Genomic DNA, 16944 nt, shown 5'->3' with positions numbered 1-16944 from the left:
TATCTTTTCTAACTCGACTTGTCTCCATGAATCATTCCACCTAATGTACATCTGCCCTGCCGAATCAACCCCATTCTGCATGCTTCCTCCATCAGCTTTGAGCATCACCACCTAATTCAGTGTTGGTCCAAAATGCCCTCCAAAGGTCAGGTCAATGGCAGTAGTAAAGTCTCTGTCCTCTACTCTCTCTTGTTGTCAGTGTGGTTTGTGTGATCGGACCTGCTAAACCAGCGCCACCATCTGACATCCCGTTCGAGCGGACCTTCAGTGGCCCTGTGGAGATACTGGTGGAGGGCAAACGGAACGGAACGTCCAAAGTCCTCTTCACTTATCGGGTAAGTGTGAACCTGCACCCCAACACGTCAATACCGGTTGACACAAATTCATTTGAAAATAAAATGAGCTAATGTTAGCTCACCATAGTAACTAGAAAAACACTCCAAGCAGATCAATAGTTGCAGCATTCTGAATTGAAGTGTCGTCTGAACGAGTTGGCAAGCCTGCATCCGTCATGTAGGATTGTGCCGCCACCAAAACACGGACAGATCTGTTGACCAACGTGTGTGTCGATATTGTGGATCATGTACAGACGCGGTTTTAACAACAACCACTCAAAACTAATGGTGACCAGGCCGGTCCCGAACTACTGTGTCAAGTGGTAGACACAATCCCTGACAGATCTTCGAAAAGATTCCTGGCTCCTGATGCCAGAACAGCACCTGTAATATTTGGAACGGAAAGGAGAGTCTCTATTGTCTTCTCATCATCAGAGCTTAATGAGTGCTACAGTCAATTAGGGGTTTATTGTGACACATTTTCTCGCTGATAATGATTTTTCACTAAATGCAATCGACTTATTTTTCTCCTGGTGGCAGCGTTATGATATCTGTAAAGTAAAAGGAAGCTAAACTGACGGCAAACTTCACGGACCGTGCCATCAAATCAGAACATGCTAATGACACATTTCTTGGTGAAATGAAAAGACACATATGAGCCGATGTTTCGCTTCTCGCTGCGGTTGTGTTCACGATGCAGACAAAGAGATCATCAAAGCGTTGAGGGCCAAGTCTATTCATTTTCTCCGGCTGCAGTTTAATCTGAGAATCCCAGTTTTTACAGCTGCAGGGTTGATTAGTTTCATAAAGAACATGAATGTCAGTGTGGAGGCAAAGCTGCTCTCACACTCTCTCTCTCTCTCGCACAGACACACTGCAGCGTGGTTTGCTTTCTCGGTATAATTTGAGGGGAATTTGTGTTGGACCAGGATGGACTGGTAAAAGAGCAATTTAAGAGAAACGTGCGAAACACCTTGCCGTGAAATACAAATGTTTATTAGCAGAGCTGCTCTTTTACGGCGCTAATGTTTGACAGACATTTTTGGTCCGCAGTGTAACGGTTAAGAAAGAAAAAGATACACAATAGATACAAAAATAGTTCTGTCACAAAGCCTCAATTTATCATTACGAAATCAAATAAAAGGGAATATTTTCACCGTAATTATGCCACGCAGAGGGAGAAAGCTTCACAATCTGTCGACAAAATGAGTTCAAATCGAACCAAGAGTAGAGAGCCAGACTTGCGAATCGCTAATTTGGCCCGACTCTGCGTCAGTGGTTGTCTGATTGTTACGAAACAAAAGTTGATTTGCTTAAAAACACTTTATGTAACATTCAGTTGAAGTTCAGGGAAGAGAAGTGCGTACAGGCCAGAGTAGTTCTCCTTTTGTCTTCGGGAGGCAGCATTGGATGCAGACGGTTCAGCCAGTGGTTTGGATATTGATGGACTAGATTATCTTCCTCCAGACGTTGTTGTTCTTCACCATGTATTCAAAATTGATGTCCTATTCTCCGTCCTCATCGGCAAACATCCCACACACGCTGCGTTCATCTTCATTCGCCGGACATATTGACTTCCTAAATTTGGATTCTGCCCAATTCTCCCGAGAAGCTGAGGATTAATATCAGCTCCAGTCGTGTTTGTCATCCTGTCAGCGCCACCAAACTCTCTAGAAACAAAGCAGCTGCTGCGTTTCTGTGCCGACAGGCCTCTCACGTCAATTTTCTTTTAACTTCCCCACTGACTCAAGTTTGAGCTGGAATATTGTTGTCGCCATTTGGTGGCTCATCTGTCATATTTTAAGAAATGGGTGGATATAGGTCATTTTCAGTGTAAAAATAAGTGTTATTCAAATATTAGCTATAAATGCTTATTGTAAGTAAAAGGTGTCATGAATAAAAACTAAAACCGCCCAGCATCCCTTGTCCGACCGCCTCCTTGTGAGTTGCAGCGGGGAGAGTATCGTTGTGCTGCTGTTCATTGAGGCCAGCAAGCCTTGCCCTTGATCCATATCCCCTGGCTGCTTCTTTTCTTCCTCTTCCGGGTCTTTTCTCAGTGCAGTGGCCAGCTGAGGTCCCAGGTTTGGTCGTCTCTATACCGCTGGTGGAGTTTTTTTTTTGAGATGGGAGTACATCTGATGATGAAGCTTCCATTGCCCTCCAGCTGAGCTTTGCCCTCTCCAGACCATCCCACTGTGTCTTTGGTCCCTGCTCCTACCTCCTTCACGACCATTGTCCTCCTCTCCTCTCTTCTCTTCTGGCCTTTCACCAAGTTGCTTTACTTGCTGGCCAAGGCCTCCATGTTCCATCTGAATTGTGCCTCAGCAGCGACTTACCTTGTAGCATGCATCGCATGGTGTCCATTTGCCATGGTGATATGTTGCTGATGAAATGCAAATGTTTCTTATACTCATTGATGAGGATATCGAAGAGTTGGTCTCATTGATGTCATACTTATCGCTGCCTAAGTTGTTGGACTTGGTCTTTGTCCCGGCACCTTGCATTGCGTCAACTGACCACACTTTTGACAAGATGCTCAGACACTCTTGTCGTCACGAGTGCAGGGTTTCACTTCATTTTAAATTACTGTATATTCAAGGACCCCAAGCCGAAGGCGGTGAACCCAGTCAAAGGTCCGGCTGCGGGCGGAACGGTCATCACCATCAGTGGAGAACACCTGGACACTGCAACTAAAGAAGACGTGGCGGTCACTGTGGGAGGCATTCCATGTGAAGTGTAAGAGGTTTTACCATCCCATGGCATTTATGACCATTTCCTCTCTTTAACTGTGACACCTTTCACCCCTCAGTCTGTCGTTCGGCCCTGAAATCACATGTAAGACTGGCAGGTATCGTGGTCAGAAGACGCCCTCGGACCTGTTGACCGTGACGGTGAAATACGGCAAGAACACCACCAAAGATGTGCATGCTGCGTACCAGTATGCCGAAAACCCCAAGATTATCGAATACAACCCAAAAGCTAGTTTTGTATGGTGAGTGGTTTAAAGTTTGATGCAGCAATAAAATTTCAATTTCATGTTATTTTTGAAATAAAAAATATTTGAAAATATTGCTTTTTCCCCCTCATTATATATGCAATGTTATTATATGTTATTAAATAAGTTTTAATTTACATGAATGTGCAACCCCGTCCAAAGACCATCACAATATATTTTATTACGAATATATGCAATAACTTGCATTTCATCTTCATTTTTTCATTTAAGATAATTAAACAAATGCTGTGCTTTTGCGTTTGCATTTTCACAGTTCTTTTTTGATCCCTGTAATTTGAGCTTGATGCTTATTTGTTGTGAACAGTGGCAAAATATGCATTATCAGAAAGCTTCTCTCCCCTTTATGACTTCAGACTTTGAGCCGTGTTGCACACACATCGGCTTGTTTCACTGAACTTTTCCCACCTTCATATGCCACTTGTGCTTTGAGAAACCTTTGAGAATGAGCTACTTCTGTTTCATTCATCCTCCTCACGCATCTTTTAATTTTTGGCAGATGAATAGACATCAGACAGAATCTTTGAAGTGCTGACACATCTATCTCACATAGCAATTGTACGTTTATATGTCCAGCGGCGGGCGGAGGATCGTGGTGGTCGGTAGTGGCTTTGACCTCATCCAGAGTGCAGCCATGAAAGTCGTGGCCTCGGTGGACGAGTTCTCGCAAACCTCCGCTCCTCAAGAGGTGAGGTTTGTTTTGTGCAACCGCCTGCTGCATGTCTGCATCAAATCAAGTGCAGTGGTACTTTGAGAGTAGAGAGAGAGAGAGGAGGCTGTGGAGGTTTGTTATCATGGATTTGTCAAAGACTGATGTTTGAAGGAAGAGAAGATGCAGCGGGGGAAGCAGAGGAAGTGAGGCAGATAAAAAAAGAGGAAGGCTTGTTTGAACTTTGGAAGTGACTCACTATGATTTATTACAGACGGTTGTAGATATGGTTGCTGCTGGTTTGCTTAAATGAAAAGTTGAACTCTGTTATAATAGTGGGTTAAATGAAACATAATAAGAGCCTGAAGTCTAATCTGCGAATCACAGTCATCATCACTATCTCACTGAAACTGCAGCCCTTTTTTATACTGATGCAAATTGACCTTCACTGACCTTCTCTGTCACAGTTTGTGGAGCCAGCTCAGACCAAGAACGACACAGTCCTCCAGTTCTTCTCCCCGAAAGTCAACTGCTGCTGGGAGAGTCAGCCTCTCAAGACCTACATCCAGCTGGACAACATGCTGGAGGAGCTGCGGAGCTTCGAGTATCACCCCAACGCCTCCTTCTACAACGTGTCCAAGAAGAAGATCACAGAGACCAGCGTCATCATCGTGACGGTGAGACTGTGGACTCTTTCATTCTCCTATTTTGGGTCCGTCTGAACATGCTGCGTCTTCAGGGTCGAGGATTCCTTAAAGCCATGACGGCCAAAGAGGCACAAGCGTTTGTTGGAGATGCTGCGTGTCCGGTCAACATTCTCCAGGTACACACCAAGCAAATGACACCATGTGATTTGATTACTGTGATTTTTGTTTGTTTTTCACTGCTAACTTCTTTGCTCTCCAGGATGACAAGCTGATCCTGGACGCTCCAACATCCCACCCAAAGTCCAGCTCCAAAGGAAAACTGCGTACCGACAACCCCAACGACATGCTGGAGCTCGTAGTGCGTACACACACCTTCGCATTTACACACTGTCGATTCCGACGGGAAGCAGTGCTTGCTCACACAAGTTGGGTACATCGAGTTGATGTGTGTTTTTCCAGGTGAAGTTTGGCTACGGTGAGTGGCTGGTCGGCTCAGTCTACTACGCCAGGAAGGACGACATCCCTCTGGCCATCATCATCCCTGCCGTCATCGTGCCCATGCTCATCTTCATCCTGGTGTCCGTCTACTGCTACAGGTCTGTGATGTCGTCGTGTTGGACTCATCCGTGTGTCTGTTCTGCGAGTTAAAATTCAACTGCGCAAATTCAGACGCAAGAGCCAGCAGGCGGAGCGCGAGTATGAGAAGGTGAAGCATCAGCTGGAAAACCTGGAGGAGAGCGTGAGAGACCGCTGCAAGAAGGAGTTCACAGGTAAGACGCCACCCTGTTTTTATAAATGCCTCTGACTTAAAAATCATTCCCCAAATACAAGATTTTGTTTAAGAATCTATTCTAATTCCATAAGACAATAATTGTTTAATGTGGCAAATATATTTTAGAAAGACCAACGGAAGTGTGCTTGTGTTTCAGACCTGATGATCGAGATGGAGGACCATACCAGCGACCTCAGTGAAGCCCGAATCCCTTTCCTGGATTACAAAACCTACACAGACAAGAACTTCTTCCTTCCCTCTAAAGACGGTACCGACGACGCCATGATCACAGGGAAGATCCAGATCCCCGAAGCCCGAAGAGCCATCGTGACCCAGGCTCTGAACCAGTTCTCCAACCTGCTGAACAGCAAAACGTTTCTCATCAACGTGAGTTTGGATGAAATCAGAGCGTCAAAAGAGAATAATCAAACAATCAAAGTGTAGAAAATGGATGTGTAATCTCTCAATTTAACCTGTAACTGTTGCATCTTCAATATGAGCCTTGATTGTTTGCAGTTCATCCACACGCTGGAGAGCCGTCCCGACTTCAACGCCCGCTCCCGTGGTTACTTTGCGTCTCTCCTGACGGTGGCGCTGCATGGCAAGCTCGAATATTATACGGACATCACGCGGACGCTGCTGCTGGAGCTGATGGATGAGCACGTGCAGAACAAGAATCCAAAACTCATGCTGAGAAGGTAATGGGCTTCATGCTGGGCCTCCAGCTGGGAAAGTTCTAACACACCGGTGTTTTTGTTTGTGTAGGTCGGAGACTGTGGTGGAGAGGATGCTCTGTAACTGGATGTGCATCTGTCTATATCAGTTCCTCAAGGTAATCGCCTTCCTGTGCTCAAATGTAAAGCTGACACTGAAGTGTCTTTAGTGGAATTGTTGGATATCATTTTTGAAAACTTTTCAAAACAAACTCAAATACAAAAGGTCAAAGTGGGTCAAGAGTATTAAAACTATGGTCAACACTGTACCTTCTATTCTCACTGGTCCTCATCCGGATCTGAGGGATTTGTTGTATGTCTGTTTTGATTGGAGTAGCTGATGGGTTTCTCCTCACAGTGCTTGTTTACTCCTGCATCTGCCGGTATGTTGTTGCAGGACACGGCAGGAGAGCCGCTCTACAAACTGTTCAAAGCCTTAAAGCACCAGGTGGAGAAAGGTCCGGTCGACGCCAAGGTGAAGAAAGCCAAGTACACGCTGAACGACACTGGACTTTTGGGAGACGACGTGGAGTATTCTGTACTGGTCAGTGAAAGCATCGTCACGTATTTTGAAATAAGTTGGTAATGTTGATACAGAACTTCTGGTACATTGAAGGTAGCTGTGGCGAGAGCTAGAGCTAGTCGCAGCTGTATTTGGTAGCTAAGGTGTTAGTTAAAGTTTGGGCAGTAAAATGAGTGGTATTATTGAGGTCAATTGTGGCAGCAAAACTTGTATAACATAGCCATTTTGGCAGAAATAGCTGTTATGTTAACAGGTGAAATGTTAGCAATGGTGGGAAAGGTACTACTGGACAGCCGTGTTGGTAGTAACCGTCATGTCAGAGGTAGCAGCAATTGTAGCAACAGTATAACAGGCCTGTAAGATCAGTAGTAGTGCATGCTAGTGTTAATCGTAGCAGCCACAGCCCTGTGGTAGTTGTGTACGTTTAAACAGTAGTTACCCCCGTCTGTAGTTCTGTGCCTGATTGACATGTGTGTTTGTCCAATCAGACGTTACAGGTGCTGGTGCACGGGGAGGGTCCTGACGTGACCCCAGTGAAGGTGTTGAACTGTGACACCATTTCTCAGGTGCGTCAGTCGTGTGTTTTGTGTTTTCTTTTGATCATTCTGGGAGGAATTTCGTATGCAGTTTGTTGTTTTCAGCCTGATCTAATGATGTGTCTCCTCTGGCAGGTCAAGGAGAAGATCATCGACCAGGTCTACAGGAACCTGCCATACTCTCAGAGACCAAAGCTGGAGAGTGTTGCGCTGGGTATGGCAACCATTTTAATGCAGTAGACAGCTGCCGCAGCTCTGTTAACTTGGTTAATTTGAGGATAGAATTGTGTTATTTTATATAGGGCTCCTGCTGCTTTTTATTTCTTGTTCATGTGATGCAAATATGGACTTCATTAAGTCAATACTTTGCTAAAAGTCCCTTTGTATTCATTTTGTCCATGTATCTTTGGTCAAACATTAAATGATTTTTTATTATGATGTGCTTATCGGTGATAAAATGCCCTCAGAACAAAAACCTATTCTGATCAACAGAATGGCGTCCCGGTTCGACGGGTCAGATTCTGTCTGACCTCGACTTGACCTCCCAGAAAGAAGGTCGTTGGAAAAGACTCAACACTTTGGCCCATTATAATGTGAGTGCTGACATTTGGTATTAAAGAGGAATGCGTCTTAAGTTCTGAAGTTCACAGTTTCAACAGTAACACTTAAATATCCACTGTGTTTTCTGACTTGGTCTGTGGCTTCTTTTCTTTCAGGTCCGGGATAACGCCACCTTGGTTCTATCAAGAGTTCTGCACTCTCAGTCGTTCCACCAGCACCAGCACCAGGACAGTTATGAAGAAAGTACGTTGACACAAACAGCTCTAGCGAGAACCACTGGGTTGAACGGGTATCTGTTCTAGAAAACGCCTTGCTCGAAGACGACAGCACTTTCCACCTGGTGAGGCCAGCAGATGAGCTGGATGACGGGAAGTCCAAAAGAGGCAGCATGAAGGACAAGGCCATGACCAAAGCCATCACTGAGATCTATCTGACCAGGCTGCTGTCCGTCAAGGTGACTCAAATATCATCAAAATACTTATTAGAGTATTATTATAATTCACTGTCAATGGTCTCTGGGGACAGTGAATGGTGATGTGTGTCTCACAGCAGCGTGAAGTCAAAACTGAAGCACGTGTGTTTGTGCGTACCAGGGGACCCTGCAGCAGTTCGTGGATGACTTCTTCCGCAGTGTGTTGTGTTCAAGTTCCGCCGTTCCTCCAGCTGTTAAGTATTTCTTTGACTTCCTGGACGAGCAGGCGCTGCGACACGACAACGTGGACGAGGAGACGCTACACATCTGGAAGACAAACAGGTGACACTCGACTTTGGGTCATGAGTTTTGAGCTGCTGGTGTAATTTTAAATATCAGTATCCGTTTTAGCAGCCGCGGCACATCCGTTTCCAGACTCTTGTCTTCAAAGCTCTTCATCTCTGCTGGAGATGTGACCTGCGCCGAGAAATAATTATATGTGTGTGTGTGTGTCTAAATAAGTATAGTGTATTTGCATCCTGACAGCTCAGTCGGCCACATGAAAGGCTGATTTAATAGGCTGCTGTTATCAGGATGGATGATGGAGAAGACGAGCAGAAATGGAGACGGATCACTGTTTTTGTATCAGAGATGCTTCACATAAACACTCACACTTACACGCACGTGTTCAGGAGGAGTCGCACAAACAATAAGAGGAGGATGAAATATTCATCAGCTGCATCTTGATAAGGTTGCGATTGTCTCCTGTGCCTCCAGTTTGCCTCTGAGGTTCTGGGTGAACATCCTGAGGAACCCGCACTTCATCTTCGACGTGCATGTGACGGAGGTGGTGGACGCGTCGCTGCACGTCATCTCCCAGACCTTCATGGACGCCTGTACCAAGACGGAGCACAAGCTCAGCAGAGTCAGTACACGAACACACACACACACACACACACACACACACACACACACCCCTTTGTATCTCTATCTTTGTGGGGACCTCTCATTACCATAATGCTCTCCCCAACCTAACCATCTGAGACAAATGGCTCACCTGAACCAGGACTCTGACACAAACTCTAAACCGTATTATAATGACTCAGTTAAGTTTTCATCCTGAAATTTGGACTTGTGGGGTCCAGCAAAATGTCCCCACCACAGGAGGTGTGTTTCCAAAATGTTGTCCCCACTAGGATAGCTATACAAGTACACACACCTTAATCTCAACTGTGAAGTCATGTGTTATAGCTTTAGTTATTATCAGCAATTGTTACTCTGTAATACCAGTTGTAGAAGTCATGATCTCTGTAGAACTTTTTCATGGTATTAGTAGTTTAAAGCGTTGGTTTTTAGCAGTCGTCGAGGTAATGTTCTAGTAGCACTGTCTTGAAAGTGTTGCTCTAGTACTTATTATAAGTTTCCATGTTTTATCATGTTGTTTAGAATAGAAAAAGACCTTCAATGATGTTGTCAGATAAACCCTCAAAACATGAAAATTATTTAGGAGTAAGTGAAGATTTATGGATGTGTGGGTCGTTAATAAATTGTGCCATGGTTTGTGGTGTGTTTACAGGAGTCTCCTAGCAACAAGCTGCTCTATGCAAAAGAAATTTCCACGTACAAAAAGATGGTGGATGAGTAAGTGTGCGACCTCTTGAATACACAGGTGCAATGTTCTGTCAGTGAAGCTGAAGGAAAAAGTGGTTGAGATTATTCGACAAGGTCGAGTTGGCACTTTTAAATCTCGCAGTCAATCTTGAAACCTCTGTCACACACTGTGGTGATGGTAAAGCAGAGTGGAAATCGCTGGAAAGCTCATAACTTCATGACAGTTTCCCACAAAGTGGCCGATTCCTGTATTTGAAGATGCCAAAACCCTGTTCCTTATCTGCAGTTACTACAAAGGCATCAGGCAGATGGTGCCAGTCAGTGACCAAGACATGAACACACACCTCGCTGAAGTGTCCAGAGTACGTATTGTGTCATTCATGTTCAACTGTCACAAGTGTGCAGAGAGTATGTGCGACTTGTACTCAGTGAGAGTGTGTCCATAAGCTTCATGTTTTCAATGTTTAATCATGGATCATCTGCAGCAACACACGCACAAGTTGAACACCCAGGTGGCCTTACACCAGCTCTACCAGTACGCCATCAAATACTACGATGTGGTGAGTCTTCCAAACTACAGAAGAACTTTTTGTCATTTCTAAATGATTTGTTTTGCTCCAGATTATCGAGTCGTTGGAAGAAGACCCCGCCGCCCAGAGTAAACAGCTGACCCTGCGCCTACAACAGATTGCCGCGGCCCTGGAGAACAAGGTCACCGACCTTTGACCTCAGGTGTCTGGCGGGTGTTTGAAGCTGGAGCGGCGATAGAACAAGAAGTTGTTTTGTATTCAAGGACTGAACCGAGCAAGTGGACTGTGAGGACTGCGGTCGAGGATGTGATTAAGGACACCAGCAGGTGGCAGCCTGGAGGCCTTCAGGACCCAAACTGCACCTCCAAAAAACTATGGAAACTGGGGAGGGTGAAAAGATGTTGACTCAAAAAGGTTATTTTTTTAATGGACGATGTGTGTTTGCTTTCACCTTCGACTTTTTTTGGAAGAAGGAAGTGCCGAAGGGTATTTCGGGACAGCTGAAGAATTATGCCAAATATTTTATTTTAGAATTAACGGTGAGGCCTCCTGGATATTTTAGCACATCTTTGTTTTAGTACCTTCACATGAAAATAATACCACGAGACGGTACGCCCCACTGACCAGGCGACTCTCTTGTTTGGACTGAACTGGGTAAATCCAGGGTACGATGAGTCCGGCCCCTCCCCCACTGGCCCATCTACCAGGCCTGATCATGTTTATTTGTGTATCGGATATTCTGCGGTTAGTTTGTGTGCTGATGTTCTTTTTTGGATCTTTTTATTCCACCAATCCGACACAGTTTTTTAATTCACTTTTTTTGGAAAGTGGGATCAAACTCTAAATGTATGTATGTGTGTGTGTGGTGTCGAATCATGGTGTTTCCACAAACCAAATGTTTTTATAGCCTCAAATTATTTCATGTAGAATATATTTGCGGATTATTCTCTTCATATAGTTTATGGAGTTTTATCATTTGAATGTCTTCTGAAGACAACTGTCAAAGTTTATCATAGAAATATAGCTTTTTAAAAATGTCACATCAAGTTTATCTACGTCGCTCTGTGTGGGCTTTTGTCCTGATTTTACTTTCTGTTTATCGGAGTCATCATTCGTCGAAAACACGATTTGGTGTGTGTTTTTGTTCCAGAAGAAACGTGAAGAAAAGTGAAGTGCACTAGTCCAAATTTAATACTACATAATTCAGAGTTTGCAATGATTTACCGTTTGGACCTAAAAAAGGTTCCGAAGATGCTCTGAGTCAGTATTTTTGAAGTTTTTATCGCAGCCCTGAAGTTCCAATGAAGTCATTTATCTTCTTTTATTCAGCTTTTCAATCGTTGCCTTCATCATTTATGTACATTATTATCATCGACTGTGAGTGTTTTATGTTGCCTCATATCTTTTGCTGTTGGACTGTGAGGATTAAAATCCTCTCAAGCAATATATTACCCGAGTGATGCATCTGTGTCTCCTTGTCATACTGAAGAAATGGTGCATCTTGTCATTTCTTGGTCAGAAAACAAATGTTTGTTTTCAGTCATGTTTTCTCAACTTTTCACCCATCACTTCCTCCAGCCTCTTCAGGTCTACGCTGGGAAACCTCTGAAAGGAATTCAACCGGGAGGTAGCTCATCTAAATGTGTTGGTCCTCCGTCCTCTGCCCTGCAATCCAGTGAAACTGACTTCAGAGTTTGAGTCTGAACCCTGGGGAACTGGTGCTGTGCGAGGAACTGCACGGCTCCTGGGGACGGACGCGTGTGAAGGTGGCATCTTCTGACCCTTCTCCCTTCCTCAGTGACTGACACGTCTGCTGGTGCAGCATCGCTATGGAAACCACTCCGGCCTCCCCCCTCAACATCAGCGTCTCAAAGGTGTTTCCTCCACCTGGGAGTTGATTAATCAGTTTCTGGCTTAAGGCTAGCGCTAATTAAAGCTTACAGCACGAAACTGAATAGACAGAAGTCTTTAATGACTCTGGGGAGTCGATGGAAAGAGCGGAAGAATTATTCGCAGCCGTATGTGGATGACGTCAACTGGGATCAGGCACGTGGTGTCGAGCAGTGAGAAGAAAGGTGGTGTTCATGACTAACAGTGTGGCTCACACCAGCAGCCCGACCTTCGACCGGGACAAATCCTTCAAACAGCTCAGATGCTACATGGCACTATTGGGCTTGTGACATCTGAAACACTACTGGGTTTATAATCGCCCATCATTGACCCAAATGTATTTCTTACCTTATACCCTTGTTCAAGACAGGACTCAAAGCAATATGTATGAATGAATATTGCTTCGCAAACTGCAACATGATTCTTGCTGAGGGAGAATGAAAGAAAAAAGTATTTGAAATGTGGCTTTTTTGGGAAGTGCCCCATGTCAATGCCATTGAAATAATTTGAGATGAAATAACACGTGACAAACGTCACAAAGCCTCCATTGATATTTAATAAAAACAGACTACTGGGTGACATTTGCACCTTAACGTCACACATTCAATAGACTACTACTGCATTCAAGACTCGTGTGCACATTTGTGTGTGATACAGTGGAGCAGTTTTGGATCAAATTAAATTAGAACGTACACAAAGTTATCTCTAGCTTAGGTTAACATTAAGGTCGCCTCGCTGGAAACATCCCACCCAAGCTTCCCAGAATTCCGTTCTAGTTTCGTTCTAGAATCTGTCACGGATGAACTTTCTCATTCTTTCTCGCTTCAGTGTTGCAGTGACACTGACACTCTTAACTCATGGACAAGTGCTACTGGGCCCCTTTTATCTTTTCACCAACTTTTCAGCGCTCAAGCCACCAACATCTCAGTGATGGAACCCTTTGTTTCCTCATTCCTTCATATACAGTCACTGTGACCACTCCACCTTGTCTGGCGTTTTTACCTAAAACTATGTGGTAACTGACGCTTTATTTGGGTCATAGTTTTTCTGAAAGTTACTTTCCGTTTATCGGGTGTCTTTTGAGATATTAAGTGAGTGTGCTTTCCGTTTGCCTTCCTGTCTCCACGTTTTTCTCTGCCAGATAATAAAAGTCAAACATCTGCTCCAAATGTGAAGGAACCCTGCTTTATTATCTTTACACAACAATAAATGGCACTTCTCTATGGTACTCTGGAGGCTCCAGAACAGTTCTGCGTGGTATCAGCTCTCCTGTTTTGTTTTCCTCTTGTAACATTGTTGTGGGAGTCGACTGTTTTGGACGAACTGGACCAAATAAAAGATATTTATATGAACACAAAATAACTAACTCAAAAATGGATTCTGTGTGTGTTTATCTATATGTGCTTGAGGTATTGAAATCATGATCTGTGGTATCAAGATGAATCAGTTTCCTCAGTGCTTCTTAACATGCACCTATTTTACACTCTTACATTTGGTGCGATTAACCTTCCGATGTCATTTTGCTCCTCATGACTGGATTCTTTTGGCAGAAAAAGGAAACTGATCTGACTGTGTGGAAAGACAGAGCCTTTGTGGATCAGTTTGAAACTCTTCAGGAATAACAACCAGGTTTCTCCTCCTCATTTTTCACTAGCTTAACACAAAGGTTTCTTACCTTCGGGTATCACTTCCAATTATACTCTTAAGCACAAACTGACACGATAGTGTCATATTTATCAAACCAAATCGCAGGATTTCAGCATCTCGAAACCACGACACGTGTCTCACTTCAGCTGACAGATGCTCTTGAAGATGACATGAACACTTGTCAGACACCCTCAGCTTGTTGTGACTTCTGGGTGACTTGACTTTGCTGAACCATTTTGGCGACCTAATGACCAAAACCTTGAATGATACATTCAAGATTTTGGTCAAGTTTGTTTGGAAACAAAACGAAATGAAAACCAACTGACCAGACAAACTGCATGGCAGAGTGTTCATTTCGAATCTAGTAGGATGGAGTGGGACGTGCTTCTGCGCTCATCACACACCATGACACTGGACACTTCCAAGGATTGTTCTGCCACATAACCCTCAAGTGTGATCGCTCCACATTGCTCCCAGCACTGGAGGGGAAGTTGAAGAGGCAAATGGCAAACTCGTGCAGATGTTTAACGTTGCCTGCTGTGAAGCATCAGTCTCCCCCTCGCTCCTCCATTATTCACGTTTTGCTCCTGTCTGGGCGCTTGACTGCAGAGTCGGAGTATATCACTGACAATCTGGAAAACAGCCCGCGGCAAGGGCGCAGGGAAACACGCCTCGGCTCTTTATTATTCATATGAGACTCGCGGATAATCAGATCTATCTGTCGGGTGGGCAACATTAGCGCTGCCCGTGTTCTGGGCAGAGCGTATGCGCACTTGACCACAGCACAGTGGCGGTGTCAGACTCACCGATGTGACCCTGAACAGCCATCAGTCGGAACGCCTCTGTGGTCTGGAGCGCATGACTCCTACCAGCGGTTTCTTCTTCGCTCACTGTTGCTCCTGCTACACTGGGTAATGCGATGATATGTCACTGAAATATTAAGTGCAGATCCCACATCATCATCAATCTAAATTTAGTTGGGAAAAATGAACGTCTTATTGGGAGCGTAGTTCAATACACCCTCAATAAGACGCGTAATAAATAGATTTAAAAAATGAAAAAACAATTACTAATTAATTAATTAACTTTTGTGAAATTTTTCTCCCTTGATTTATTGTACGATATGGTTTGGAGATTTATTCTTATTTTTTCCCTCAGTAATTCCCCAAAACTCATAAGAACTCATGAATCTTTTTTTTTAAATACATTTCATTCCCATTCAAAGTTTTCTGTATCCGCGTCTCCAAATAACATACAACATCGTCCTCTTGTGTTCACTAGTGGAAACTACACTGGCTCGTGCTCTGTTTTCGGATCTCTCATGTGAACGTGCACATCCCTCATATTGAGGAATAAATACAACAGTAAGATTAAAATGGATTTTTAATGGGGAGCCGCCATCCTGGTCCGAGAACTTTTGCAAACTGAAACCGTAATGGTGGTGGTCTCGTGACCGGGACTTGTTTGGACCATATGAATCTTTGGGGATTTGACACTTTTTTTCTTTACCACCGAGGCTGGAGTGTCTGATGTTCTCCGCCTGATGTCACCACAGGTTGAGGTCAACAGTGTGATATTTTCCTTTTGGTGATATGATGAAACTCCAAACACTGACGACACTGACTTGTGTATTTTCTGTTTATTTCTCCATCATCGATTACATCCCACAACTCCCGTTCTCGCGTGACGTTAAACACTTACGGTGGTCCAAGTGACCCGGATGTTACATCTCCCTTCTTAACAAAATAAAATCTATTTTATTTAGACACAATGAAACAAATGCACTGAAAACAAAACACTGACTTTTAAACCGTTAACAAGTGCTGAATAACAGATTAAACAGGCTTTACGTATATCTGTAGAGAATACAAGTGCATTTCAAAAGCATAACAATTAACAAATGTTTAGAGATCTAGTATTTGTCTCGGCTTGATGGTACGGCCGGTTCTGGTGGTGTAGCTGGGTAGCTGGCTGACAAGTGGTGGTTGATCCACAGGCTCTGGCTGTGGGGGTTGCGCGTCTCTGTTGGGTGATTGCTGCGCGTTGCTGTTCGGTGTATGTTGAGTGTTTCTGGTGGGCGTCTGTGGGGCGTCCGTGATGTCTGGATTTTCTTGTCTCGCATGGAGATGCCGTCTGTTGCGTCGGAACATCTGACCTTCATTTGTTTGTATGTGATAGCTTCTCTGTGTATCTGCCACTTGTGTCACTATGGCCGGCTTCCAGGAACCGTCATCTTGCTGGTAACGGACAGGTGTGCCAACAGGTAGACGGGGTAGTGGTCTTGCTGATCTGTTGTAATATTTTTGCTGGCGGCTTTGACACACCTCTCTCCTCTCGTGTACAGCTTTCAGATGTGCAACTCGTGGTTTCAGCTGTCTCACAGTCATTGGGAGCACTGAGCGGAGTCTACGGCTCATCAGAAGTTGGGCGGGGGATTTTAGATTGTCCACCGGTGTGTTCCTGTACTCTAACATGCCCATATAGTGGTCCTTATTTCCAGCTTTAGCCTTGTCTAGAATGTGTTTGGCAGTCTGGACTGTTTTTTCAGCAAGGCCGTTACTTTGTGGGTAACGCGGGCTTGAAGTGATGTGCTTGAAGTCCCACTCCTCCGAGAAAAGGCGAAACTCTGTCGAGCTGTAGCATGGTCCATTGTCACTGATCACCAAGTCAGGGATGCCATGTCGTGCGAACGCTGCTTTGCACTTTGCTATGACAGCAGTCGAGGTGCAGCTGGTTAGTTTCTCCATCTCGAAGTATCTACTGTAGTAGTCCACGATGACGATGAAGTCCTGCGAGTTCCACGTAAATAGATCAGTTCCAATAACTTGCCATGGTCTCTCTGGTATGGGATACGAGATGAGCGGCTCTCTGATGTTGGAACTTCGTCGTTCTTGACATATGTCGCACTCTGCAACGCAGGCCTCGATTTGTTTAGACATGCCGGGCCAGAAAAGGATGTCACGAGCACGGCTTTTACTCTTTTCTATACCCATATGTCCAGTGTGGATGCGGGCGATCATGGCAGCTCTTAGTGCGTGAGGGATTATGATTTTTTCACCTTTGAACATTAAGTTGTCGGCTTCACTTATTTCATCCCTGTGGTTC

General features: G+C 44.5%; 1 protein-coding gene across 7 annotated transcripts in view; it reads left to right on the top strand.

The window, feature by feature from the left end:
- plxnb2a.1 (plexin b2a, tandem duplicate 1) overlaps positions 1–11748 on the top strand; it is a 130530-nt gene extending 118782 nt beyond the window's left edge. For all 7 annotated transcript variants that reach the window (XM_053863936.1, XM_053863935.1, XM_053863930.1 and 4 more), the window contains 24 exons: positions 200–335; positions 2935–3071; positions 3145–3327; positions 3925–4036; positions 4465–4674; positions 4737–4820; positions 4904–5002; positions 5104–5240; positions 5314–5414; positions 5574–5803; positions 5933–6114; positions 6182–6248; positions 6527–6673; positions 7141–7218; positions 7324–7402; positions 7681–7781; positions 7905–7992; positions 8052–8203; positions 8343–8503; positions 8939–9086; positions 9738–9802; positions 10059–10134; positions 10258–10332; positions 10394–11748. In XM_053863936.1, the coding sequence (XP_053719911.1) occupies positions 200–335; positions 2935–3071; positions 3145–3327; positions 3925–4036; positions 4465–4674; positions 4737–4820; positions 4904–5002; positions 5104–5240; positions 5314–5414; positions 5574–5803; positions 5933–6114; positions 6182–6248; positions 6527–6673; positions 7141–7218; positions 7324–7402; positions 7681–7781; positions 7905–7992; positions 8052–8203; positions 8343–8503; positions 8939–9086; positions 9738–9802; positions 10059–10134; positions 10258–10332; positions 10394–10498 (2953 nt within the window). In that variant the 3' untranslated portion in view covers positions 10499–11748. The remainder of the gene's footprint in view (positions 1–199; positions 336–2934; positions 3072–3144; positions 3328–3924; positions 4037–4464; positions 4675–4736; positions 4821–4903; positions 5003–5103; positions 5241–5313; positions 5415–5573; positions 5804–5932; positions 6115–6181; positions 6249–6526; positions 6674–7140; positions 7219–7323; positions 7403–7680; positions 7782–7904; positions 7993–8051; positions 8204–8342; positions 8504–8938; positions 9087–9737; positions 9803–10058; positions 10135–10257; positions 10333–10393) is intronic.
- The last annotated feature ends 5196 nt before the right edge of the window (positions 11749–16944 follow it).

The sequence above is a fragment of the Synchiropus splendidus genome, chromosome 4, assembly GCF_027744825.2.
Source record: "Synchiropus splendidus isolate RoL2022-P1 chromosome 4, RoL_Sspl_1.0, whole genome shotgun sequence".
In the NCBI taxonomy this organism is placed as follows: domain Eukaryota; kingdom Metazoa; phylum Chordata; class Actinopteri; order Syngnathiformes; family Callionymidae; genus Synchiropus; species Synchiropus splendidus.
This window is presented reverse-complemented; position numbering and strand designations above follow the sequence as displayed.